Source organism: Buteo buteo, chromosome Z (assembly GCF_964188355.1).
Source record: "Buteo buteo chromosome Z, bButBut1.hap1.1, whole genome shotgun sequence".
NCBI lineage: Eukaryota > Metazoa > Chordata > Aves > Accipitriformes > Accipitridae > Buteo > Buteo buteo.
Genome location: NC_134204.1, coordinates 19,897,441 through 19,925,318, shown reverse-complemented (window position 1 = coordinate 19,925,318; position 27,878 = coordinate 19,897,441). Strand labels below are relative to the sequence as shown.

Genomic DNA, 27,878 nt, shown 5'->3' with positions numbered 1-27,878 from the left:
TTGCATTTTAGTTGAGGAGTGCAGGTTTGTCCCAATAATGCAATCACTGACTTCTAAATACTTCTGTTAGATATCACTTTTTAGCTTTTTCACTGAGGATGGATATTGGGATGGAACCTGAAAGTTCAGAGATCTGGGTTTGGAGGAACACTGAAAATCTGATGAATAGGGAGATCCAAGAAGCTGTACTTTCTGGTTTATTCGTCAGCTCACTAAGCACATACACAACAGTGAAAACTTTGATCCTGAAGTGGTAAATATTGAACCATGGTGTACAAGTCTAGCTACTTTGGAGGCACTCTCTGCGGTCTGAACTCTGTTAGGCTCCAAAGCAGACTTGTGCAGCAAGCAGGGATGTGTATGCGTGTATGAACAGTTTCTCTGAAGTTGAGTTCAACTTTGGATAGTTAAGTTCTCTAATTTCAGTCTGTCACTTTGTTCTGTTTGTGGTAACAGATAACATAGCTGTTAAAGCTTCATAATTATAATTGTATTACTAATGTACAGCTTCATATTACGCCTCGGATGTCTAAAGGAAAAAAATGGTTCCCTACTTCAGTTGATGTATTGCTCCCATGCTGACTGCACTCAAAACAAGCTGTGTGTAGTCTGCCATTGCAAACTCAAAGTGTAATCTTCGAAGAAGTCTTTAGGAAATTAGAGCTGACTGTTTTGACCTTTATAATTTATTTCAACACAATTGCCAAGGTGGTGCCCTTTACCAATAATTTGCCAGGAATTTTATTTCAGCTTTGTTTAGAGGTCTTTTGCAGGTTGTACTCATGCATGCCGGTAAGTGCAGCTAAATCACTTGGAGCAGTTCCCAGTAGTTAGGCATGTGCGCCAGACAGCTGGTATGGGGCTAACCTGCATAACTTTGTTTTGAAGTTCAGCCAAACTTTTGAAACTCTTATGTTGCCTGTTCTAGGTACACCTTCAAAACTGTAACTGTGTTTGAAAACTAATAAAAACCCCCATCCAACCTTCCCCCCCCAACAAAAAACCTTCATACATTACTTGCATTTTAATGAATACTTTTAATGAATACTTTTGTTTTCCCCTGTTTCATTAGATAGCCTTTACAGTTGGTTTGCTGTGGAGTTTTTAAACCTAAGCCAAGAGACTGGACACTTGCTTCAAGTTAACCCATCTGTATTAAACAATTGTTCCTGTGTCCGTCCGTGTCGTCCCTGTCCCCCCGTCCCCCGCAGTATTGGGAGTATTTCTATGATGAAGCATTATTTTGCATTAAAATAACCTGCCTTGTATGAAATGTTCCAATATTTTGTTTTGAAACTACTTAAAGCTTTGTCAAAAGTCAAACCACTTAATCATTCGAGCATAACTAAATGGATTACTTATCTAATCTGACAGTTTCTAACAGCATCATGAATCAGAAATTTCTCTAAAGCTGCTACAGACTTATTAACTAGGTGTTTGCTAGGTGCATACTGGTATGTTGTGTATAGCAGTCTGACGGAGCTTTTAACCTGTGAAGTGCTCTACAGTACTGAACTATGTTGAGGAGCTCTTGTCAGAGACTAATTTAGTAGTTTCTACTTCTGAAAAGATATATGCAAAAAAAAAAAAAAAATTCAGGCAGCTTGGATACCAAAGCAGTTGAAAGGGATGAATGGAAGGAAGGAAAGAAATGTGCACTATTATCCAGGTGGTGCAACTTTTTTCTTAAATGCTGCTTCTCACCTGTCTGTTATTACTGTTATTCAAGATGTAACATGGCTGATTTGGGAACACTTCCAGTCCTAGTGAAATTACACCACTTCTGAGAATTGAAGTTTAGTCAGGGCACCTACACTTAATTTTACATGGAAGGAAAAAGCTGAAATATGGTAGTGAGTAAGAGTCTTTAAATATTTAAACTTCAGAAGCTTCTGGGCTACAGTGGATGATAAAACAAGGCTGTACTTGATCTAGAAGCAAAAAGAGCTGCCTTTGCAATACAAACTAACTGGCAGTAGGGAGAATCAAATCTGAAAGCTGAACATGCTGTAACCAGTTGAGATGCAGTTCTGCAGTCTGGATCATGTTTCTGATCTTACACCTCCTTTGCCCTGATGTGAATTGGCCCTTCTCAGTGGTGATGGATAGCATTTGTTTTCATAACTGAAAACAAAACTCATCACCCTTTAACGGTTTGCAGAAAAACGTGTGCTTGCAGTCTGTCATTTCAGTAGTTTATCATGCTTAAACTCATTGGAAATCAAAGTTTGTAACTTGTGTTCAGCACATCCTGAAAATTATTTGGAAGCTGGCTATGGCTGATCAAGCAGGTAGATGCATCTTCTCATTCTTGGCAGAATTTCACTGCTTTCCAAAGCTTATGTCCAAGTTAACAGAAGGGAAAAGTCTCTTAAGGTAAAACTTCAGACATGTGTATAACTGTATTGCTCCAACAGTACTGTAGGGACTGAAATCTCCTTAAAGCTGATGGTTCTCCTGCTGCCTCCCTTTCCTTTTCCTGTTCAAAGATTACAAAAATGTGTTGGGGGAAGGGTTCTGCACGCTTGCCAACAGCTTCATGCCCAAAGTGGTTTCTTAAAGAGAATCAAATCCCTGATTTAACAGGGATTATTTTTTTGTTCTCATTCCCTTTATGTAAAAATGATAATAATACTCCTGTGAGTCAGAACAGTATTATGTGGATAACTTGCGCAGACATGGTTAATGGAACAGAAGCCTGTAATCTGATGCATGTGAGAGCAAAATATTAGTTTTTAGGAATGTTGGTTTGAGTCCTCCTTGCTGTTATTTTCACTTTTACTCTTTCCTGAGAGGAGATTATTAGGAAAGAGAAGTAAACAAAGTCCTGATTTTTTTTTTTTTTTTCTGCTGGAGGAGGCTAACTAGAAATGTTGTAGAAAGTTAAACTTTCCTTTTGTTTTTTTGAGTTAAATTGAGTGACAAAGTCAAAACTGACATAAGAGAACTTGCTTTTGGTTTTGCAGTGTGTGTGTGGAATGCCATTGCAGCATGCCAGTTGGTTGGACTTTGTAATATCAGGAGCTCAGAACATACATGATAGTGGTACGAATGCCAGGACTTGATAACTTCTTGCTCCCTAGTTGAAACTTTGGAATATTTGGAAGTTCAAGGTGCAGGTTGACTGCTGATCATTTGAAAAGTAAAAAAAAAGTAGGAGGATGGGATTTTTCCTTACTGGTTATATTACAGTGAAGAGTATTCCTCTAGTAGTTGCTGGTACAAACCGCTGCTGACGGTTGCAGAATAGCTAGCTAACTAGTTATTGCCCAATTAGATTGTTCCATCAGTGTGTAATACTTTGGTTTAAATAAATAAAATTTACATGATACGTGCATACTTGGGATGTATTGTGAGCTATTTTTTCAATTCCCAGAGAGAAGGAAAAAAACAACCAAAAACCCAACAAGTTATGCTAGCAGAAGTTTTTAACAAACTTCAAAATGTGATCAATCTAGCAGTGAAGACAAGCCTTGTAGTACTCATAACTGAGTAAAACCACTTCATGTTGATCCTGAGCTTGGGGAGAGGTTACTTTATACATACCCTTGATTCTTGCAGTGTCTGCAGGGCTTGTTTCAAAAGGGCCGTGGTGGGGAAAGTGGTTAGAAATTAGAAGACGACTGCCTATTTCTTCCTAGAACCTGCTAGATCTGTTTTATGTCAGTAGGATAAGCAGGGAACTTTCATTTGTGTACGATAAGCATAAAGTAAGATAGCCTTTAAAAGGAAAAATGTGTAACTGCAAAAAAATGGGCATAGTCCCATGTGTATTAAGTGTCAGCATTGGCAAAGTTTTCTCACTATCTGCCACTACTTAAAGTGGAGCTGAGTGGATCTACTCCTCACCCCAAATATGATTAGGGAATTGTGCAAGACACTTACTATTAGCGAGTCTCATGTTGAAACACCTCTGTCAGTAAAATTGTCCAGATGAGGATTACTGAATTGGAAGGACTGGCAGCTTTTTCCTTTCTGTCAGTGTAAGCCTTTGTACTTAAGCGTGGGTTTAACTACTGGCAGAGAAGGAAGAAAGTGGAGAAATTGGGAATATTGTCTTTTCAAAATTGGTTTCGGAGTAGTTGCTGATACTGTTAAATAGATTAACCACTTGTGCATTTGCTTAAACATTTTTTTGCAATAATCACAGAAGTGCTTGATTTCAGAGTCCTCAAACCTTTCAATCCCCACTGATCTTGAAAGTTGTACTCATGCAAATTTAGTATATGAGAAAAGAGTGGGTGCTGTAAAAATGCATGAATGCAGAGAAAATTGACTTCAGAGAATATGGTGCTTCAGCTTAAGTGTAGGACTAGCAATTTATTAAACCATGTCCTCATGGCTCTGAAATTCTAGGAATATTTCCCTGACAAGTGTGTGGAGCTCTCTGGCTTACTCAACACTGACAGTGCTGAGCTGCAGCTCTGTCTGGCACTTACTCCCCTCCAGATCAATGGAATGCGTAACATGAATGTCAGGGGAAGCTTTGAGTCAGACTTGGAGAATCCAGAGAACCTGAGGATACAAAGGACTTGCTGGCTAATCCAGTGTGTGGTTTTATTTGCTTTGATTTGGGAGTGTGCATAATGTTTTGCTGGGTGTCCTGTTTTTCTCTTAAGGGATCATTCCATATTCAGTAGTTGTATTGGGAAGATTGCCTTGTCATTCAGCCTCTGCCAGGTTTATTGTGGCACTACAAGATATGCTTTCTTCTGGTTTATCCCTTTTTACTATCATTTCTAATGCTTTAATTTCTCACCATTTAATGCTCCGCTGTGCCATATGTATTCAGCTATTTCCTAGTCTTGTGCTTCACTAAGGCTATTCATTTCCCTGTCAGACTGCTGCACTTTGCTTAAATGTTTCTGCACATTCAGGTGTCCTTACAAAGACGTTACATGGAGACAACACATCAAGCTTGTTCACTGAGCTCCAGGGTTCAGTAATTCACTTATTAAATAATGCACTTTACAAAATACTGCCAAGCAGAACTTATTACTTAAAACATACTTTTTCTTCCAAGTGACAGTATAACACAAATGATCCTTTTATTTGCTGTGTGTTATGTTCTGTTTTTACACTAATTGAAGGAATGGTACCTTCTATCAGGCAGGCTCTGCTCCGTCAGCTATGTTGCCTTTGTGCATGGAAAAAAACAGAACAGAATGAAATGGTTGTCAGTGTCAAGTCCTGCAAGGTAATGTGTCTTAGACATGCTTATCTGGGATTAGAAATCCTGGTTTAAAAGTACTGAGTGGTTCAGTTCAATTATTTCTTGTAGGAGTTGTTTGTACTTCGATTATTTTCCCAGGTACTCTTCAAAAATCCAGACTTATGATAACAAACTGTAGTGATTAATCGTAGTCAGTCTTACGGCGACCTGTTAAAGTATAGCATCTTTACTTTTGTCTTTATCATAAAGCATGTGAAATTTGTGCCAAAACTGTTTTAAGAAAGCTAAACAGCCCTTGAATTAATTAACCTTGTTTTAAGACCTTTTTGAGATGTCTACCTGTACTGTATACATTGGAAAGTGAGAGTATACTTTAGACCTCAACTGAGACCTGAAGCTGGTTTCGTGTTACTACTTAAGGCATTCTTCTCACTTGGTAATAATGCCCAAGTGGAAATAATTAAACCTTATGCTTTTTCCTGTTAAAATGAAGCCTTGTTCCTCACATCACAAGTGATCCGTGAGGTAGGTATTGATGGAGTAAAAAGTATGGATCTCTGCAAAGCTGTCCTTTTGATGTCAGACTCTGGAAAGAATCAAAACAAGACTTTGGACTTACCAACTCTATTTCATGACACTGCAGTTTCACTGGATACCATTCTAATATTAATTTGAAAAAGATGTCCTGAAATCTGATATGCAAATTCCTACTGGGATAATTTAGCCTTTCCTTCATTAGCAAAAGGTAGGGGTTTTGAGAGTTGTCTGTACCGTTTCATTTATAAATGTATTTTCTTCTAATACTTCTGCATTCTTGGGACTAGTAAATAAATATCAGTTCATTTTTTAATTAAAAATGTATTTATTTTTTAAATGCTGGCTTATGGCAAGCCAGCACTTGCAGTATGATCACAAAGAAGCCTGGGCTGTGCAGTCACTTGGCTAGTTTGATAGACAGGATGTTCTCCTGGCTTTGGGAAGATGTTGTTTGCGTGCTTAGAAATCGTTGGGAAACGTTTCCATTGTCAAGATTAGTGTTTGAAAGGGTTTTAAGATTTTTTTTTTAAATATGTCTGTTTTTTAAGGAATTCTAGAGACACAGTATTGCCAAAGAAATGTCACTGGGATTGCACAATGTACAAGTTGGATCAATACGTTGTCCCAGTTGTACTTCTGGCAATACTTCGTGTGCTAGCACAACATTTTCAATCTTGTACAGCATACTTATCTTTGCCTGATGAGAATGCATTCAAATTTTGTAACCTTCAGCTTGGAACAAGGGAGTCTTAATGTTACATTGGGCTAATACATTCCTAAAACCAAGAATGCCAGTAGTCAACAACACCTTTAAAATGGTATAGTAATTCCAAAATAAACTTAGAGAATTATATTTATTCCTTCTGTCACTTATTAGCCTTCTGAATTCCTTCAGTTGTCAATAGGTTGCTATCAGGAATTGTGGGAAACGTCATCTTATGGACAACAGGAATAACCCCAAATTCAGTGGATAAAATATTGGCATAGGAGCCAGGAATTCTTTATTCTGTATCTTCTGTTCTGTAGAACAGCATGCTTTGCTTTGCTCAGATGATGTGTTTGTCTGAAAGACGGAGCTCTTCAAAATGGTTGTTATATTAGCTTTCATAGTAGACTCTTGCCCTGAGATTTTAACTGGTGAAGAGTTAGAGTGCTAAAGTGGAGAAGGGATGTCTAGCTAAAATCTGATCTTAATGTTTTTTGAATTTTAAACATCCGAAGAGAACACTTTCTCAGTTACAGTTTTTGTATTTAAGAACTGAATTGAAAAATATCTGTTGGCTATGTACTGAGGAAACTTTTGTGGTTTTTTTTCTGACATCTGATGCAGTTTTGTAATGTTATACATGCAAATTAATGCAGGAAGTTTGCAGTTTCACTTGTGCACAAGATTGTTTTATTGCCTTCTTTGTGGCATCTGAGTAGTGAATGTTTAACCCAATTATCTTACTGCACATCAGAGCTGCCTGTGTTACTTTTGGCCCAAGGAGTAGGAATGTTTCCCTTGACCAGAAATTTCCCTGGCCTCAGGCTCTCTGCTGGGCTGAGGTACCAAAAGAGGGACCTGCTGAATATGGTGGAGGGCAGTCTGGAGAGCTATGAAACTTTTTATTAAGTTGGCCTTGTTTGTGTACGCTGAACTCTTAAGCAAGGAGTGCTGTGTTTTGTAGCTAAATTGCACAGAAGCCTGGCTGAGACCTGACTGATAGCCTGCGAAGCAGCACCATTACAAGGCTCTGCGCATAAAATAGAAGAAATAGTTCAAGTACAGTTTCTTTCACCTCTCCGCTTAAAACTGAATTAGAAAAGTCTTTCCATTTTGCCCCCTTCTCTTTACGAAGAGGTGGGTGGGATTTGTTTTACAGCTGTGATACTCCGCTCCTCGCAGAAATGACCTGTGCAGGGGGGAGGATCTTGCCGAAGGAACTCTGCGCTGTCAGCATCAACTGTTGAGTCCCTTCAGTCTGGACCTGCTACAGGCCTTTTTGAGTTGAAGGCAATGTTGACACTCTTTAAATGAGATAGCCAAGTATGAAGCTATTTCTACAAGTATTAGATGAGGCGTCACCTTTTGCAGTTGGCCGGTTAATGAACTGCCTTTCATGGCTTTCCCCGTACCCTTCAATGATAGGTGATTGTATGAATTGGTACATTTAACAAAGGTATACATATGTATACATGGTATAAACATCTAGATACAGGTTGTTAACTTCTACCTCTTGATTGTGACCAAATGCAAATAACTGGTTTGGGGTGATTAATGTGTCATTTGTTCTTACACACATGGTGTGATTATCAGATAAGTAATTTTTAATGTTGGTAATATTTACAGTATTCTGGTATTTATTAAGAAAATGAAACAAATATACTTTGTTTTGAAGGATACTTGATTTCAAGCTTTAAGGATGTGTTCACTTGCTGTTCAAACTTCAGTCAAAGGGCTGGTAGTTACAACCTGACGTGGAGATCAACTTAATGCTGGAATAGGATAGCTGCGAGTAGTAAAGTTTGTGCTGGTTGTCAAAAAGCTGTTGTTGGACATGCGTGATGGCTGTTGTGGCTAGATAGCCTCCTTGAACAAAAAAACATGGAGATGTTTGCATTTAACAAGTTCACTTGTGTAAGACAATCACGTATCATTGTAGACTGAGTGTTGCAAAAGAAAAGTAATGAGATCTTTGTTCTCTTCTTTTCCAGACTATCGTTTTACTCTGGCCATTCTTCGTTCTCCATGTACTGCATGCTCTTCCTAGCAGTAAGTATGCTCTTTCCATCTAAATGGCAACAAAAAGCCTGTTAGTTACCTAGTCCAAAAATTGAAATGTTTACTTGGCTGCTTTGGGCAAGGGACATTGATTGTGTAGGTGCTTTTTTGAGATAACTGAAGATTTCTCAGTAGGAGTTGTAAGGGAATGCCACTGATACTGGGGCAAGAAGTAGAATTATGTTCAATATGCCTAAAAATACTTCATATGGTAGTTGGCTTGTGTGTCTTTTCTAAAATGAACCTGGCGATAAGTGGGTTTGGAAAATATGCTGCTACTTAAATTTAATTATATTGAAAGCAATATAAAACATATAATATGTCTGACTTAATGAAACATGCAAAGCGTATTTAAAAATGAGAAAACCTAAACCCTGATCAAAAGTGGGTGGGCCCATAAGCACAAACCAGCACATTAACTTGAATTTTTAAATTCCTTTTAATTTTGTCCTATCTTTTAGGGGCAGGGAGGCAGAGTGAGGGAAGGAAGGGGACAGATCTGTCTGTGGAAGCAAATGCTAATGATAAGATCAATTACTAATGCTTCAATTGGAGCCTAAAGTATTTCAGTTCAAATTGTTCTAAGTCAGCTAGGGCAAATTATCTTCACTCCTAGGATAAGCATTGTAATGCTGAAAGATTGATTTGGTTGTTCTTCCCCTGGTAATTTGTAACACAGAAGGTATTAAACAACTTTCTGCAATTTTGTTGTTAATGTAGTTGTAAAATTAAGATCTAGTCCTGGATATAAATTGCTAACATAATACATCCATGCCAGGATCTTCACAGAGCTCAGATTCAATTTGACTTCTCATCCTGATTGCATTCTTAACTTTTTTGCTGTGTCTTGGTAATAGTATAACATCTACAGTGAGTGGACAAGATTATTCAGACTAAACTAAAAACCCTACAACCACATACAGAAGGGGGTGGCTCTTCAGTATGACATAGGACTTTTTAAACTTTATGTTAAAAAAAGCTTTTTCAGAAGCTCAGTGTTTGGTTTGGATCTAACATTGCAGTTTGTTTATGGCTAAACTGGTTTAGTTCCTTTCCCCTCTCTTACCTGTCTTTATCTAATACAAAGAATTCATAAAAATATTATGTCCTGGGTTTGACTAGAATATAGTGCAACTTCCTGTCAGCTGTTTAAAAAAAAAAATAAAAGTGCCTTTACTTGCTCATTGTGACTGGCAGTCTCCAAAATGATATAGGTCCACTTGTGACATGATTCCAAAGCCAAAACCACTATTTCCATAATACAGTGGAGCACATACTGCTATACAGCAACATAAGACTGATTTGCTCCATTGGGTTCAGCCATACCCTTCTGATCCAACTTCTCTGTGCATGGTTTTGTTGAGCACCGTGAGAGGGTGATACTGCCACCTCTCAGCAGCACAAACTTAGTGACAAGAAAAAACTTGCTAGGTGTTTGGTAACGTGTATAGTTCCTAACTTTTGCTGACTGGATTACAGTCGTTTGACAGGGGTGTGAATCTGTCAGAACTTTTACCTCTGTCCCATGTTATGTGTAAGGAGAGTCCTGCTTGCCGCAGCCTGAGGAAATGGTGGTGGTGAGGAGGACTTGTCAGCTGGTACAAACTGAGAAAAAGGAGTTGTTATTTTCAGACCTTGCATCTGTTAATTAAAACCTGTGTGTGCCTCTGCTGCCCCCCCCCCCCCCCCCCCATACAGCTTGGGCTCCAGACCTTGTTTGTTTAACCTACTAGGATTTGAAAAAATGCAACCTTTGGCAAGAAAGTCAGGAGTTCTTTATTTTGAAGATAGTAACTTCATGTGGGTTGAATAATGCTTTCTGTAGTTGCCTGTGGCATGGGTTTTTGAATCCATGCAAAGGAGCTTGTGTGGAGAGTTCCTGAACAGGCAGCGATTGAACCTTACCTGTCTTGGGGCTTTGTGTATGTGTGAGCTTCACACTCAGCAAACTTCTGCGTGGGGGAGAGGTGGGACAGTAGAAGTTAAATCCATCCTCTGTATGCCCCTTTGAAATGCTGTAAACCCAGAGCTTGTGTCAGTCCTGGTTCAGCAATGAAATAAAACTTGCTGTGGTTCAGCAAGCTGCTACAGGAACTGTCCTTGTGCTCATTCAGTTCTGTAGTAACTGCAAGACACATGGCTTTACCTAGCTCCCTTAAACTAGAAGGGTATGAATGTCCTTAACAAATGTCATGTTAAGAGTTAAACAGTAAGTGTTTTGTTGGAGATCAGTTTGTTATTCAGTAAACTTGTCAATGAATAGCCAGAACCCTGGCTGGAGGAGAAGGCATTCTTAATCTATTCCTGCACCTCAGTTTCTTGTCTGTGGCTGAGCTATTGCCCCGTACAAATAAGAGGCTTTGTGGTGATCAGACTTATACTTTCTTCTGTCCTGTAATAAGATTATTCATTCAGAAACTGTTGGGAGGCCTTGACAGGGACATCTGAAGAAGGTTAATGATTCCTGTGCAGGATATTTTTACCTTGCTGATTAACACAGCATTACTGCATACCAACCTTTGCATTCAATGTGGTCTTTTTATTTAAAAAAAAAAAAAAAAAGTAAAAAAAGAGAAAGTACATATATCTTCAAGCAAACAGTTACTGCAGGAAGGTGAGGAAAACTGCTTTCTAACCCTCCCCCTTGCCCACGTGGCAAGGCAGAGTGCTGCCACTGGCTCAAAACCAAACCTGCGGCACTTGATAACCTGTTTGTTAACTGAACTCTGATGCTGGCTTCATCTGCTCTTTGCACACTTGCTCCAGCCACGGACTGAGTCATGAGCAGGACAGAATCGTTAACATGTGGCATTACTCATAGGCAGTATTAATCATAACCAGACACTAGCATGCTGGTTTCTGGAGAGACTGGAGGAGTCTGCCATGCATGCATACTGCAGATAGCATACTCTTAAAATGTTACTTGCGGAACACGTGTACTCTGTCAGGTTATGCATTTCAAAAATGAGGGAACGTTTTGGGGGAACCAAAGGGGAAATGATCTCTGCTACAGACAGCAGGAACACTGCAACCGTGAAATGAGAGATGCTTGAAGTATGTGGCTTAAAGCCACCTTGCAAAATACTAGGCAAAGTAAGGAAATACTTCTGCAGCTTCAGTTACTTAAAGCAGAACTGCTGAAGTACAAACAGGTTAAATTGTGGCTTTTTTCTCTTCTGTGCACTTGCACATGATGGATTAAAAACAAATGTGAGGTGGTTCATCAGCATTTTCAAAGGTTTCAGATGCTTTAAACCTTTGGTGACATGAGAAATTCCACAAATCTCAGTGGGAACTGTGGTATCTGAGTTCTGACTGCATGGCTTTGCTGGAATTGGGAGAAAAAACTGCTATTTTGAACATAATCCTGTGCTGCATGTCCCATCTCATGGTGAGGGCAGTACATGGAAACACCTGACAGCTCAGCCTTTATATTTAATGTGAAGGAGGTTGTTGTCAAAAACTGTAACCTGTAGGTGATGCTGAGTGGGTGTTTTTTTAAAAGTTCATCTCTTAGGGATGTTGTGACTTTAATGTCTTTATATTCTGGGGGCTTCATTACCCTGGAAGCAGGGATTTTATCTAGATGGTCTCTCATTTTCTTCATTCAAGGAGCATATAGAACAAAATGTGTGATTTAGTTCAGAATGAAGGAAAGAAGCTGAAAAGCTTAACATTCTAAGCTGAAAATACACAACTTGAATTTAAAAAGAGCTAAAGAAATATGAAAGAATATCATGCCACATGAACTGTTCAAAATGAATAGTCTAATCAAACACATATCTGGGAATTTGAAGCATTTCTCCTTAATTTTTCTTTTGGTTTATGGGACAGCATTGGAGAGCAGAAGTTTACTTCTGACTTCAGGAATGGAAATACTTGGGCTCATGTCTGTCTGGGAGGACACAAATAACCTTTGTTCTCCAGCATTTAGAGTTACTTAATACTCTCTTTCTTAGGTTCCTTGCAGGACCAGCATTCACCTTCCATGCATGGGCAGTCAAGCCTTTAAAGGTTATCTAAATAGAAGGAATGAGTCAGTGATACCATATCGACTTACATATTTCCATAGTTGATAGCAGCTTCGTTAAGCTGGTCCCTGCTTAAAGCCTTTTACGGCAAACTATAATGAATCTACATTTTGTTACCATGTTTGAATTGTCAGTGTCCTGATGTGCAAAACCTCTACTTGAACTGGTCTTATGTAGCTTGCTGTATGTGACTATCTGGCATTAAAATGGAAGCAAGGGAAGCACCTACTGCAAATCAGTGTGGCAGCTGCCTTGAGAAAGGAGGTTTGCTCATCTGCAGAGTAAAGAGAAGAATGCATTAATTCTGTTTCATAAAGCACTTTAACAAGTTATAGAAGAATGATAATACAATAGAAATGTGTGGGCTTTGAATAACTTTAGGGAACGTTAAATAGTTTGTATAATCTGCCTATTTAAATAAGCAGTAGTGTATATCACTTACCATTCTTACAGCACAGAGGTCACTGCTGCATTTTTAACTGGATGTTATGTTGCTATGTGGCTGTACAAAAGCCATTTGGTCTAGCTGGACCAGTTTAAGGCCTGGGTTTTCAACCTACTTCCAGGTTAGGCTTATGGCTTCTTCTAGTTTCTAACTCACTGGTATATGGAATGAGTGAAACCACAGAAAAAATCTGCTTGCAGACTGTCAGGCCAGGAAGTTGTGGTGGAGAATGTATTCTGAGGTTCATTTGGCAGGCCTAGGTGAGTCGGTTTGGGTCCAGACAGAGCCTTTATCTCTGGGACGCTTTTTGCCAACAGCTTCATGTGGAAACTAGAGGGAGTTTGACTGCAACAATGTGTGGGAACCCAGTGACCTGATAACAGATGCTGGAGCGAGCCCAAATTGTCTCTGTCATTCCCTCCCCCTGCTGCTCCTTTCCTTTCATGGATAAACAGCTGGCATGATCTCTCCTGTATCAACAAAACCATTTTGTCTTAGCTGAGAGAACGGGAGGGTGAGTGTGGTTGAACACCTCTTCTAGCAACGCACCCGTGACCAAACTAGCACACCTCCCCTAGAGTGGGAGATGCTGCAGTCAACTGTAAGTTTTTGCTTCAACTTTTTTTTTTTTTTTAAAAACGTATGTCTGAAAGCTATTGTAAATTAAAATGCTACACGCATGCTGTCTTCAGTAGTGAGGATGACCCCACGGCAACTGTTGCTGTTGGCAGAAGTGAGCGCAGCCCTGAGGATCAGGTTGCTGTAATGGAGTCGCTCTTGGCTGTAGCTGGCCTGGGCACTTCCCTGCCTGCACCTAATCTGGAATGAAGAGCAGGGCTGCAGAAAACCAGCCAAACTGCCCTGCTATTCTGGGGACAGCAATGTGTTTGTGTTGCTTAGACTTGGAACAAAAGGGGTTACCGTGGATCTTTGCCCAATGTAACTTGAGTGGCTCTCAAGCTCTCCCATAGTTCATTGGGGAAGAACATCTTGTGTGTCCAAGGTCACAGGGAATTAGACCAGAACGGGAGGGTGACTGGTATTTCAGTGACCTGGGCTGACAGCCTTCTTTTGCAGAGAGATCATAGGCTAAATAAACCCAAGTGAAAGTAGGGTTTAGCCTGCTTTTGGTACTCGTGCTCCTAAATATGCCAATTGAGCTTTGCTCTTGAAATCTTTTACTTTAATTGTTTATGTTGGGATTGGCGGTTGAGTGAAACAGTACCCAAGTAAGAACTTGGGAGCCTTTAACACAGTATTGTAGGTATATCTGTTTGCATGACAGTGTTTCTTGACCTTCCCAAATGCTACTGCCTAGAGCTGCAGAACAGTCCTTAATGTATTCCCGTCCACTTGAAAGTTCAGGACTACCTAGTCTTCAAAAACTAATGAAAAGACATTTGTTACTGAAAATGTTTTGTTTGGCTGTCGCTGTGGTTAGTACCAAGCATCTTACTTGAAGCAGAGATGAAAAAAACAATGGGTCATGCTGTGAGGCTCAAGTATGGAGATGCTTGTTCTTCTACTTGTATACGCTCCTAGTATTCTTCTAATGTTGGTATTTAGATGTTTTAATAGTAGGTAAACAAAGCAAAACCACTTCTCCATAGTTTGCTTGGGAGTTACGGCTGTCAGTAGTGATGAGATTATTGTGAATTGGCTCCTGTAGGACTGTGAGGTGAAAGCAATACCTTGCAGTGCTTATGTTCTTAGTGAAGGTTTCTATAACTTGGTAGACACAACAGAAAAATAGTTACTCCAAGTAGAAGGAACACATTTAGGTTTTTTTCTCATCAGCAAAGAGTGAAGTGTTAGCATTTGCAATGGAATAAAATGTTATTGTTTATCCGGCTTTATGGTAAAATGATGTCAATAAACAATTATTTCTGCAATGTACAGCCAAGTTGAGGCTCAGGATTAAATATCCAAAAAACATTACTTGTCCAGTGGGAAATGTCTGTACAGAATAGATTGATTGTGCTTTTGATACTGAATTGAGAGTTGGGCTATTGCTAGTAACAGACAGGATTTTTTTCCCAATGTGTAGGAGGCAGCACTTGCATATCAGTTGCTTTCTGATAGCAGCATGCAGCTATCTTGAAGAGGCCAGACGAGTACATATACTGCCTTTTCTCCCTAGTCCAGTCATTTTTTTCACTTAATTCAGCTGTCCAATGGATCAGTTCCCTGTACCAGCTTACTGCAGGGCTACTCAAACATCAGAGCTGGCACAGGGGAGTCAGCAGGAATACATAGTTAGAGTAAAAGGGATAGACCATCCCTTTGAACAGCAGCCCAGCTACACCTCCACCTTCAATTAACTGCAGACCTGTATCCTTTTCCTTTCACTGGAAAGGGAAAAATTAATTCTTTTCCTGTTTTCTGCCCAATCAAAATAAAACTAAAGAACAGATAATACTGCAGATATACCAGGGATCATAAATACGTGTTTGTTAAGAAAAGGAGAACTTATTAAAAAGTCAATCTTCGAAGTCCAAATCCTTTTCTCTTTTCTTTTTTTTTAAAGAACCCCAGCTCATGAGTGACTCATAAATTCTGCTACATCTCTGTAGTGCTTTTATAATAGTTTTGTTTTGATATGAGCCTGTTGCATTTAAAATTACATGGGATAGGCATTATCCATATTAATGTCAAGCTTCACATGAAACAAACTGCACATTGATTTCTGCTTTACAGGCAGTGTCAGTTGATGCCTAGAACTCTGTTTTTATTAATAGATACAGTGCTTACAGGTATAAAACAAGCTGTTGCACTTGTATGTAATACTTGCATAAACACAAGACTGTATATGGTAGGTTATTTCAATAATAGCTTTTATACAAACTAGCTTCTATACAAAGGAGTCTCTAAAGTTTCCTGCAACATGCAGAAAGGGAAGAGCTATTTTTCAAACCTCCACAGAAGAAGTAGAAACCTTGGAAGATCTCTGAAGCGGGCTTTTTGCCTCTCCTGTTGCCTAGTCTGAGCAGGGCAGATGTGTCTTGGTCTGTGCTGCTGGATTGTTGAGCAGGACTGGAACAGGGAGATGACAGATCATCCTTCTGTCTAAAAGTTCATTTTCTGTTGCTTTATAGCATTATATCCAGGGTGAATGCCTCAGTTCTTTCATTCTTTTGGAGGATCTTGTCTGAATAACTGCTTGTGTCAAAGATACTCTGGTGCAAACTGTCTTGTAGAAAGAAGCATGTAGTACTGTGGTTAGGGGAGTCCCCTCTCCTCACAGAAAGTCAATGATGCTTATTTACTGATGGAGTTGGAGGGTGGATAATTACTTTGGCGCTCTGTGCATCTACTCAGCTTCCTAATGGGATGATTTCACAGTCTTAGGAGCAGGGGGGATTGTGTCCTGTAAGGATGTCCTTGGGAAATCCACAGAAATGGAATTTTCCTATCTTACAAATGTGCCTGGATTCTCAGCCTTTATTCCTAACCCCAGGTCTCCTTGAGAATTTTGCCTCTTCTTTTATCACACTAGTTACTCTGAGGCCTTTTTCTTCTGAAGACTTTCAAACACTGGTGCCTCCTGTGCTTTCCCTTCTTCCTTCCCATACCTGCCTCATTAACAAAACCACTAAAACACAGCACCTTCATATCCCCTCCCTCCACCCCAGAAATCCCAAAGCCAACCGCATACATGTGTATACACACTTGAGGTGGCTTACGCATTACTTTTTCAGAGCTTCTTGGTTTGGGAAGAATCCTTATGGTGCATTTCCACAGCACTGATTACTGTCTGTGGCTCTTGAGACTTCTTGGGTCAGCAGACTTGCTTAAAAGTATGAGCTTTTTTAACTGTAGTCAATAATGGATCCAAATACTAATTACAGCTGCAGTAATGACAAGTGCAGGATCTTGTGCCTGTTCAGAGCAATATAGTAATGCCATAGGGCTTTTTCTTAATCCTCAGGCTGACATCCTGAAACCAAAGTTAGACATGACTAATGGTAAATGCTAAGCTAAGTAAAGTAAATGCCATTTACTTGCTCTCTCCCAAAACTTACACTGACTACTACGGTCTCTGGAAGTAGAGCTTATTTAATAAGAAAACTGACTTTCTGCACCTTTGTTTCTTCTCTGGACTCTTACTACTTGTACTCAGACAAATTGAGAAGTGTTCTCATTTCCCTGTGTCACAGGGGAGTTTTCTCTCCAGGAAAACCATATTCTCTCTGTTTTGTTATTAAGGTCATGATGCTGTGAGTATATTAGGATTGAGAGACAAAAATAAGAGGGAAAATAGGTACATCTCCAAAGGAAGGTGTGCTTTAGGGCAGAACAGGACACCTGTAGGAAATGTGATTACTAGGGCCTTATGATATCAGGAAACATAAAATCCTATTGAAGAAAATCCGTTTTCCAAAAGTGACAGAACAAATCAATTGGTACAAGTAAAACTTTTCCTGGGTGGGTGGTGGTGGGGGAAACCCCAAAACTTTCTTCCTTTTGACTTCCATTCTTGAAGAAGGACTGCAAGTGCAGGAGGATTTCCCATACCTTAAGAGGCAAAACATTTTGCAGTACAAAATATTCGTGTAATAGGATTTTGGAAAAAAGCTGAGAAGGTATTGAATGAAATGACTGAGTTTTAAGTATTGAAACTAAACATCTGAAATATGACCTCAAGTAGTGGAGTGAGTAGGTTTTGGTATATTTAAAAGAATTTTGTGCCCTTTGGGTGGGGATGTGAGATGTTAGCTGTTAGGAAAGTTTCTTGTGAAGCCACATAGTTACACCTCCAAAAGTCTATCTAGGAGATGAAAGTCACTGTACTTTAAAATTAGGTAGGCAGTCATGTATATGTATATTAGTACTGCTTTGGTGGAAGAGCAAATACTTGAAAGCTATGCTAGAAACATTAAGAGTAGCAAATAATTCTCCAGTTGCAGAGAGAGACCCTTCCATTCATGTCTGTGGCTTCTTGCAAGAAGCCAGGAAGTGGCTAGGAGTTTCTCTTCATTGCTGTGTGTATTTTTAGAAATGAAGTATTAGACCGTAGATTAAGAAGAAACTTGTGTTCGGGATGTGTGTGGTAAAGAGAACATATTTTCATTATAGAGTAAGCCAGTAGGGGGAAAAAGTTGGAGATTATTTAATCCCATTACAAGAAAGTTTCTATGAAATCTATTTGTGCACTTTAAAAAGAACGAAAAAAACATGAGAAACAGCAGGATGGAGGAGTGAAGAGAAATAGATCATAGCTGAATGATACTATTGAATGATCGGACAGGTGCTCAGAAACAGGATAGCAGGGGAGCTAGCGTGGTCACGTAGCTGTCACTGCCAGGAATGTGTTGCTACCAGAACAGCTCTGGATGCTCCTCATGAGTTTGTAGACTCACCAGATGTATTTCTCAGTAACAAGTGAAGTGATGGTAAGAGGCATTACAGTAGTATTAACCAGATGATGTTTCCTAAAGCTCCTGCTGCTTCTGTAGATTACAAGTTTTACCTGTAAAGCTTATTCCTTTCTAGGAAAGAGAGTTGGGTGGGGAGACAGGCAAGGATTTGCTTCTGTTTCCCTTCTTTAAGTCTGTGCTGTAAATGACTTGAAAGAGGAGCAAAAGAACCTGAGGCATGCTGTGCATTTTGGGAGGGGTTCTGTAAACAGTCTGAAGTCATTGCCCTCTGTTAGTCAACAGGGTCAAAATAGGAGTAAGTGTTAATGCAGCATAACAGCAGGACATCTCTATATTGTGCAAATCATGCTATATAAGGACTAATACTATATAAAGGACTCTTGGACATACTTCTGGTTATCAACCTTGGTTGATACTTACTGGAATTACAAGGGAAAAGCTCCTTCCTCTCTTTGGCTGCTTTATTTTCCTGTGTGATCCTGCTGGCCTTTTTCAGCCCAGACATGTCACTGTTGTTCAAGAGTGAGTCATGGTAGTGGGAAGAATCTTTGTGGGGGAGCATGACTGCCTGAGCCTATTAAAAGCAGTGTCAGTTTGAAGTTACCTGCTTAGAAATAACACAGAATTTGCCATTGCAGCAGCTGGTTAATAAGCAATTATGCTAAACTGAACAAAAAAACCCCAAAAACAGAAAAACCCAGTTGTAACCAGAAGGATAGCTGCTACTTCTGAAACGAAATACAGCGGTGATCAGTCACACTGCCACTTATCTGTGGTATGATTTCTCACCCTTCTCACACCTAGTTTTAGAACAATATAAATCCGTCTGCTGGTAGAAGGTGCAAGAACGGCTTTATGCAGTTCCTGTACAGCTACTGGAGTTGGTGAAGACGCACCCAGAACTGATGAAGCCCGTAGCCAACTGCATGTGTTCTGCAGGTCATAAAGCAGCTCCAGATCTTCTTTATGACTGGAGATGACTCTTTTAGTATGGAAATTAAGTCTTCATGTAGATACTAAATCCAAGTTTCTTTTTTTGATGCTTTGTCAAGCAGAAAGAAAATCAGAATACAGGCTGTGTAAACGAGATTCAAAGACTATTTTACTGGTCATTCAGTGTTGTGGGCTGGCATCTTTCCAAGTTTGCTTTTTGCCTCATTTTCTTCCTCCCTTAAGAAGTAAACCTGGTTTCCCACCTATCTGCAGCTGCATAACCCTTTTTCTTTCTAATGTGACTACACATCTGTGCCAACTGTCAGAAATGCTTACATGGAAAAAGCTTTATTATAGCAAGGTATTTTTAGCTGCTGTAAGAAGAGTTTAGTGGGAATAGGAAGAAGAAAGAACAGCCAGTATCAAATCATCAGCCAGCTCTTTTTAGGCTACCAGCATGTGTTCCTTGGACCCACCTCCTGCTCCATTTGGCACTGAGGTAGTGTTCTGATCTACTGTTGGTAAATCCAGAAGCAGTATTAATATAAGACCATTAAAACACCTTTTGTTAAAAAACCTGTCTGGCAGCTAATTTTTTAAGTGGCTAAACAGTATTTTCCCTAGTGGTGAAATTAAGATCCCCAGCCAGTTCAGGCTTAGCTGTAGCTTCTTCGGAGTCCAGTGTCATCCTGACCTTGCTATGAAAGAACACTGGTTATGGATAGGGTCGATCTTTTTGATGCTCCATTTACAGTTGAAAAACTCAGCATGCCAAAACTATGATGCAAGTTACCCAGAGAAACCAATCAAACGTTCCCTAAATGTTTAACTTTGGAAAGTATCACCTTTGCATCTACAGTGCATGCTCTATGGCTGTATTTACATTGTAAATATAATGCTTCTAAAAGGTAGCCATGGCTTTTGAAGTTGGCCATGGAAGGATTTAACAGAAGTTTAGTGTGCTGTCTTGGTGCTTGAAGCCTGTGTTTTAGTTAGCTTCTATGATTTCGCAAGACTGTCAATTAAGGTTTTGTACTTGACCTGAAGTTCCTAGATGGTACTGAAAAGATATACTTGAAATGTTAAATATAACTTCCAACTGTATTGTTCTTCTCCATAAATACGGTAACTATGGTGCCTTTTTTGGGGACTGGATCAAGTTCCAGAATAAATTCAATGTTTACAGGGTGGATTTGAGAAGCTCCTCTTGGAGCTGAAATAAGAGGTCTCTGTCCCAGACAGCCCAGAGAAGGAGATAAAAGCAGGGTCTTAGATTAGATGGGAGAGTAATAGAGTTAAATACTGTGAATTTGAGATAACTCATCAAAAGCATACATATACACAACATAAATAGAGCTGAGACGAGAGAAAAAGCATGAACTGCACATACCCACTTGCTTACCAGCATGGTAACATCATTAACATGCAGCTAAAAAGGACTAGGAACAGCTGGAACTCAATGAAATACACCAGTGACAGCTGAGGAATGTGATTCTACATGTTATCAATCATTTATCAAGTTAGTTCTGATGCTTCATTACAGCTGGAATATTATGCCAGAAGTTGGTAATACTAAAGGTGACTGGAATTGAGAATAAAGTTAAGAACTTGTCAATTCTATATATAGTATATGTAAACTTTCTAAAGCTGTTTATGGTCTCCCTGCTCAGACCAAGATGGGGCTCCTTGTACTTGGAGGACTAAATCTGGATGGTTGCCAACTATTTTTTTTTTGTGAAAGACTTACCTGTAGTTAATGCAGGAGTAAAATACTGGTTTGACTTCCACTGGATTCTTAATCATGTCTCTGAACATGAATTTCAACTCAACTCTTTGAACAGACCCAAAACAATTTTACGTGATTACTGCTTCTGTATTTACTGCATTTTATAACAACTCTTCTTTTCCTTTTAGCTTTACCTTCAAGCCAGAATGAAAGGAGACTGGGCAAGACTTGTACGTCCTACTCTACAATTTGGTCTTATTGCTGCATCTATCTATGTGGGTCTCTCGCGTGTTTCTGATTACAAGCATCATTGGAGTGATGTTTTAACAGGACTCATTCAGGGAGCAGTGGTAGCTGTGCTCATTGTAAGTAATTCCTGGGGGGTGTGTATGTGTGTGTAAATGCTTTTTTTTAAACAGCACCTTAGAACTGCAGGCTGTGTTCAGAGGAAAGCAGACCTGTCTTCTAATGCTTTGAAAATTGCTGGAGAGGGGAGGCAACTCCTTGAACTGGGTGTAGCAGTAGTACTTCGGGGATTGAGGCAGACTCTGGGCCAATGATGAGATAAGAGGCCGTTTTAGCTGTTAGATGACATGAAATTGTCCCTGCCCAACAGCTTTTCAAATAACAGGAACAGTCAACTGCAAAACTGTGTGGGCCTCTCTATAACCATACCTTTTGTTGCTTCTAGCCAAATTCTAAATCTCAAGTACAATAGCAAAGGAGAACTGTGTACAAGGTAAGCAGAGGGAAAAAAAAAAAAAGGGCCTTTAAGGATAAGGGCAACAGCAAAGTATTTGCCTCTTCTCTGCCAGCTTATACAGCCTGCTTTTTTCAGTCTGATGGGAAACTAAAATCCTTCACCATTTCTTGTGTGCATTTTGAATGCTAAAAGGGTGTTCACAACATCTAGCATGTGAAGCTTAGCTGTACTGATCAGCGAAAAGCTATCCCAAGGAACAGAAAATTGGCTAAACTTGGAGCTGCAGGCCCAGTTGACTTAGCGGCAGCAGTTGTGCTGGCTGTCACCAGAGTGCCATGGTTGAGTCATCCATGGGAAGGGACAGATCAGAGAGACTTCTGGTTCAGAGACATGAGCGAATTGAGGTCATACTGAAGAATTCAGTTACCAAGAACTGAGGTACACCAGGAAGAACCACCTCCAAGATAAATGTTTTCTGACTTAAAGTTGGAAGGGTATGGTTCATTTCAAGACAAAGCTTTGTTTACTTGTTGCAGTCAATCATCAAAACAAATGTTGGAGCAGCTCTGGGAAACCCTACATACTGCATTAGCTGTTATCAAATGGCTGCATGATGACTAAAACATAATCGTACCCCTCATTTTTGTACAATCTCAGTTTCTAAGAAAAGGAATGCAGGGAATAAGAAACATCAGGGATTGAAAAGCTGAGGGCACTTTTGTTAGGAAAACAAGTTTAGTGAACGGTGTTGCATGACTGAGAGGATATCTTAGAGATGCTTGGTAATAACAAGTAGAAGGTGGCATTACAGTGAACAGAGTTGAAAAGTGAGGAAATTATTTTTTAAAATAAAATCCCCCAAACAAAATGCTTATCTGAAAGAACTGAAGAGTTCTGAAAGCTGAGGTAAGAGCATGCTGGGGCAGCAACTGCAAATAGAGCACTAAATTGAGTTGAATGGATTCAGCATTAAGTGGAAGCTGAAACTCATCTGATATGCTGCTGAAGCAACATGCTGGGTCATCAGCCAGTCCTCAGTGTGGAAGATGGTTTCCTCCACTGCCCTGAACTGTGTTCTGCAGTTCTCACGTTTGCAGTGGGAGGGGAGGAGGTGACATAGAAAGGGAAGGGATCATGAGAGAAGGCTTCTCGCTTACTGCACTTCATGCAGCACTGTACCCAGCATGTCTACTACTATGACCTGGTGAAGTGGGCAGTGAGAAGAGAGCAAGCTGCAGAACTGGATCAAGGCACCTGTCAGTAGCTGTGAAGGAACTGAGGTGGTATGTTCAAAGGAATTCAGGAAAGGATAATGTAGGCAGAGTTGGTCTTACAGCTGCTGGAGCTGTGGGTGAGACACGTGTATGGGGGAGGGAGCTACTGTGAACCTTGCCAAGGAAAGCAATCCAAGCTTGTTTTAACCAGCTTTTAAAGAAATGCAAGTGAGCGTAATACTCCAGAGAGTAATAGTTACTAACTATGGAACCGTCTTCCTCAGGTAAAGCACAAGCTCTCCTGTCCTGTTCTAAATAAAGTACAGAGTAAATTTATCCATACATGTGATCTGGGCCCTCAGCAAGCCTATCTGCATATTCTGCTCCTTCATTTAGAGTTGTTTGAACTAAGGCTATTGTAATGAAGCAGCACCTGACAAGGCACTTAGAGCAGTTAATTAGCACAGAAGCCTTGAATTTGGCTTAAACCAGCAGCGGCTATGTGGTCAATGGGAGGGGGGGTAATAGCTGCAGAAAAAGCTATTGCAAGAACAGGTGCCAGAATTTTACAAGAGACTTCCTAGCAATTTTCTCATGTTTTAATCTATTTAAACTTTTTATTAGTTTTGATCACATAATTTACCTTTTGCAAAAGCATTTACCCATTGTTTCAAAGACTTAGAAGTGCAGGAGCTTAACACTGATTTGTTCACTTAGGTTGTGTATGTGTCTGACTTCTTCAAAGTGAGAGGATGTACATTTCAACCAAAAGAAGATTCCCATACAACCCTACATGAGACTCCAACAAATGGAAATCACTTTGGCAGCAATCATCAACCATGAAGAACAACCCACCTCACCTGTCTTGCTCTCTGAAAGGAAAACAATTTCACAAGTCTAACTATGTAATATAAGTAAATGCCTTTAAGGGACTGCTGCTGCTCTCAGATGCTCACTTTACCTGTATATAGTAACATCTGCCACAGTTATTGTATATCTAAAATTTAAATTTCTGTTGGTTTAAGCTCTTGCTTAAAAGAAAAAGCTATTCAAATTGTAAATTTTTATTGAAAACATGGTAACAGTTATATTACGTACACTGCTGTTTGTACATGCCTTGTTGAAACAACTGTGGTTTAAATACACACCATTAAAAGAAATAATGACTTGAGCTGGAAGTAGCATGTGAAGCTGATGAACTTGTTCCATAATGTGAATCTAGTACTGTTTTTAGAAGATACTTTCTGTTACAGGTAAAGGCTTGCAGCAAACACAATATCTCTCTTGATTTTTGTAATACCTGTTAAAAAGGAAAACAGTATTAATATCCAGCAGTCATAACTGACAATATCACCATTTTAAGTACAGTTACAGGCACATAATACTTTGCAGTAATAGAAGTCATTGTACATCCATTTTCACTCACAAACTGGGTTAAACTCTCCGTATGCATTAAAACACTACCTGTTTAAGTCAAACTTTGTAACAGAGATGTTATCTGGAAACAGAGCAATGATGCTGTTTACCATGAAGTCAATACCAGAAGCTTGTATTACCAAATATTCCCCTACCTGTCACACCCACCCCCCAGTTTCCTTTCATGTGCTTTATAGAATTAATTCTTGTACCATGGAAGTGGAATACATACCTTCTGCAAACTTATTTTCCAACTCTGTGTTTCCAATGGCTTTTGCAGCCTGGCACATCTGCCGAAGCAATTCTTCCAGCCTTCTCATGCACCGAATTATGCTCCCTGGATAAAAAGAGTGAGGGAAAACTTTGTATCCCCTGCCACATGATATCACTGAATAATTCAGTTGCTTGAGCCCACTTTGGACCAAAGCAATAGTTCCTTCTCCAACCATGTTCAATTTACCTAGAAGCCAATGGTAAGAACAGCCATAGGCCTTAAGCTTCATTTCTGTTTAACAGTACATTTCTCCATCAGTCATTTCCTTGAAGCTATCTCCAAATGCTTGTCCTGTTCTTGTCTTGTTCTACTATCTCACAACCTCTAACTAATACCTAGTCAGAGGACTTTCTGGGCTGTTCAGTAATTCATAGCGGATATTTCTTTCAAGTACTTTAAGACTTCCTTCAAAAAACATACAGGTTTGGGGGATTCACAAGTTTGCTGCTTCAAGAACTACCACACATCGATTGGCGGGGGGGGGGGGGCTTTTTATTTCTATTTTTTGATAGCCCATCTTAGTATTCCAGTGCTGGTCAAGAGTCTGTGGACCACTAGACCACTCAATTGCACGCTTACAGTAATCCATAAAAGCTCAGTCTTGACATAGCTCCTACACGGCAACTATTAATACCCACTGTAGTTTGTTACACATTAATCTCCTTTAACTTACTTCTCGGGTCAGCCCAAGTCGTTTCACAAAATTATCCTAATGCTTATGCTCTTCTAGCAGCATGCAAACTGTACTGTTTCATTATTTCCTCCAGCACCATCTCACACCTACAGTCAAAATTATTATATGCAAAATAACTGTCATAGGGTATATATGAGGTAAGTGGATTGAGAGCAGCCCTGCAGAGAAGGACTTGGGGGTATCAGTGGATGAAAAGCTGGACGTGAGCCGGCAATGTGCACTTGCAGCCCAGAAAGCCAGCTGTGTCCTGGGCTGCATCAAAAGTGTGGCCAGCAGGTTGAGGAAGGTGATTCTGCCCCTCTACTCCGCGCTGGTGAGACCCCACCTGCAGTACAGTGTCCAGTTCTGGGGCCCCCAACATAAGGAAGACATGGACCTGCTCAAGTGGGTCCAGAGGAGGGCCACAAAAATGATCCAAGGGCTGAAATACCTATGAGGACAGGCTGAAAGAGTCAGGGTTGTTCAGCCCAGAGAAGAGAAGGCTCCAAGGAGACCTTATTGCAGCCTTTCAATACTTAAAGGGGGCTTATAAGAAAGATGGGGACACACTTTTTAGTAGGGCCTGTAGCAATAGGATAAGGGGTAATGTTTTTAAACTGAAAGAGGGTAGATTCAGATTAGACGTAAGGAAGAGGTTTTTTTGTGATGAGGGTGTTGAAACACAGGAACAGGTTGCCCAGAGAGGTGGTAGATGCCCCATCCCTGGAAACATTCAAGGTCAGTTTGGACAGGGCTCTGAGCAACCTGATCTAGATGAAGATGGCCCTGCTCATTGAAGGGGGGCTGGACTAACTACATGGCCTTTCAATGAAATACTACCTCTAGACAAGGCATAATATGTGGAGAAAAACTGTCTATATGAGAACATTGTACAAAGGTGTTGGGAAAGTGAGAAGAAAAGTAAAATAACACTTCTCTTCTTAAAAACATTCAGTAGGCCATGTCAGTTTCTACAGTAAGAATAGTTTGTGTGTCTGAAAAACCTATTGCAAGGACTTGAGGTCAAAAAACCCATATGTAGTCTATTGGACACAAAGCCAAAGCAAGTGAACCGCAGGCAGCTCCTCCAAGCATGGCCATGCTGTGCTGTGGCAGGCCCCAGCTCAGCTCTCAAAGATCCTGCTTGTCTCCATTTACAAGATCAACTCTGACAACTGATCCAGGGAGTACTCATTTACAGGCACCATAGCTCGGGTTGTTGCAGACATTCGTTTCTTGTGCATGAAAAAAAATGCATTTTTCAAATAAATGAATAAATTTTGTCTATACTTCCACAAAACAAAACAGTTGATGTGCAGTTGATTAACAGGATACTTGGCTCAGTTTACCATTCTTCCCTACAGCTTTAAAAAGCTTCTCTAATTCCTGTTTCTTCCCAACACACACATTTCAGCTTAATGACAACTCATTTTCGTTAGCCAATCAACACTGCTCCAATCTGTGGCAAACACCTTGCTCTTGGAGGACTCAGGCTTATGCTGCAACCTGAAAAGGCCGCCATTTACTTACCACAGCTATGAGCTTTCACACTACTCATAACTGCACCCAAAAGGGATTTCAGACACTTGACCATCAATAGTAATAATAAAATAGCATCTGTCTTTAGGCTTGTGAGAGTAGAAGCATGCCATCAACTCAAGATTTCTGTCTAGAAAAGTTTCATGAAGAGGACAGTCTTTCAGAAAGCACTTTTAGTAACTCTGGGGGGTGGGGTGGTGATGAAAATCTGGTTTAAAAGAAGTGGTAGCTTCCAATGTACACCCTAATGGCTGGAAATTTTCTGCCTCCTTACTAAAACTGGTGCACAACAGTGAACCTGGGACTCCCTGTAATAGCAGCAACTCATTATTGCTAATTCCACATTGCCCAAAAGGCAAATACAAAAGTATACCTCCTTTTAGAGCTTTAATAAGCCATCGTGCTGTACCTCATGGTAACAACCTCTATCAAAATTAAGACAGGAAGCACTAATACCTAAAATGAAAATTTGTACTTAAGATCAAAATAAGGACGCTGTGGTTTGTGTTTTGTTGTTTGGTTTGGGTTTTTTTTTGTATTCTGGTTTTTAATTTCTTTGAAATCACTACAGCGACTTGGCTAACCAGGGCAAACTCCCCTGGGATTTAGCAACACCACACTGCAATTAAGGTAAGCGTACTGACAGTATACGTCTGAAGTGCTTTCCTTCCTTCTGGACAATGCACAGAAAACCAGCCTATTAAAAGTTAAGGGAAGAATTATGTGTCAACCCCTGCCACAAGAGATAATAAACTTCTAAAAATAGGTCCAGAAGATCTAATTTTGAGGGAGCTAGCTAGGACTAGTCCTAGGACTAGGACAAAGCTGACCAACTGGCCTTAGCCCAAATATGGTAAATGGAAAACATTACTGCCCTGTGTATTCTGAACAGTCAAGTGCCAACGTAAAAACATAAGCCAGCTACTGCTACTCCTTGTGTTCCCCTTACTCTGCCTCTACAGCAGACGTAAGGATCAGACATTCATTACAATAGAAGGAATCTGCTGAATGCAGAATCAAAGACTGCCGGGATTCGGGATTCCTGTTGCTCGCAGCAATCTGCTTTAGAAAG

The 27,878-nt window shown here is 40.0% G+C and overlaps 2 protein-coding genes across 4 annotated transcripts in view; one reads left to right on the top strand and one right to left on the bottom strand.

Annotated features, from left to right (window-relative positions):
- The window catches only part of PLPP1 (phospholipid phosphatase 1), a 70,140-nt gene extending 46,065 nt beyond the window's left edge, over positions 1–24,075 (top strand). For all 3 annotated transcript variants that reach the window (XM_075020700.1, XM_075020698.1, XM_075020697.1), the window contains 3 exons: positions 8,408–8,465; positions 21,176–21,352; positions 23,622–24,075. In XM_075020700.1, coding sequence (XP_074876801.1) covers positions 8,408–8,465; positions 21,176–21,352; positions 23,622–23,747 — 361 coding nt within the window. In that variant the 3' untranslated portion in view covers positions 23,748–24,075. The remainder of the gene's footprint in view (positions 1–8,407; positions 8,466–21,175; positions 21,353–23,621) is intronic.
- MTREX (Mtr4 exosome RNA helicase) overlaps positions 23,953–27,878 on the bottom strand; it is a 50,499-nt gene continuing 46,573 nt past the window's right edge. The window contains exons 26-27 of the mRNA XM_075020696.1: positions 24,553–24,657; positions 23,953–24,204 (exon numbers count right to left, since the gene is read on the bottom strand). Coding sequence (XP_074876797.1) covers positions 24,152–24,204; positions 24,553–24,657 — 158 coding nt within the window. The 3' untranslated portion in view covers positions 23,953–24,151. The remainder of the gene's footprint in view (positions 24,205–24,552; positions 24,658–27,878) is intronic.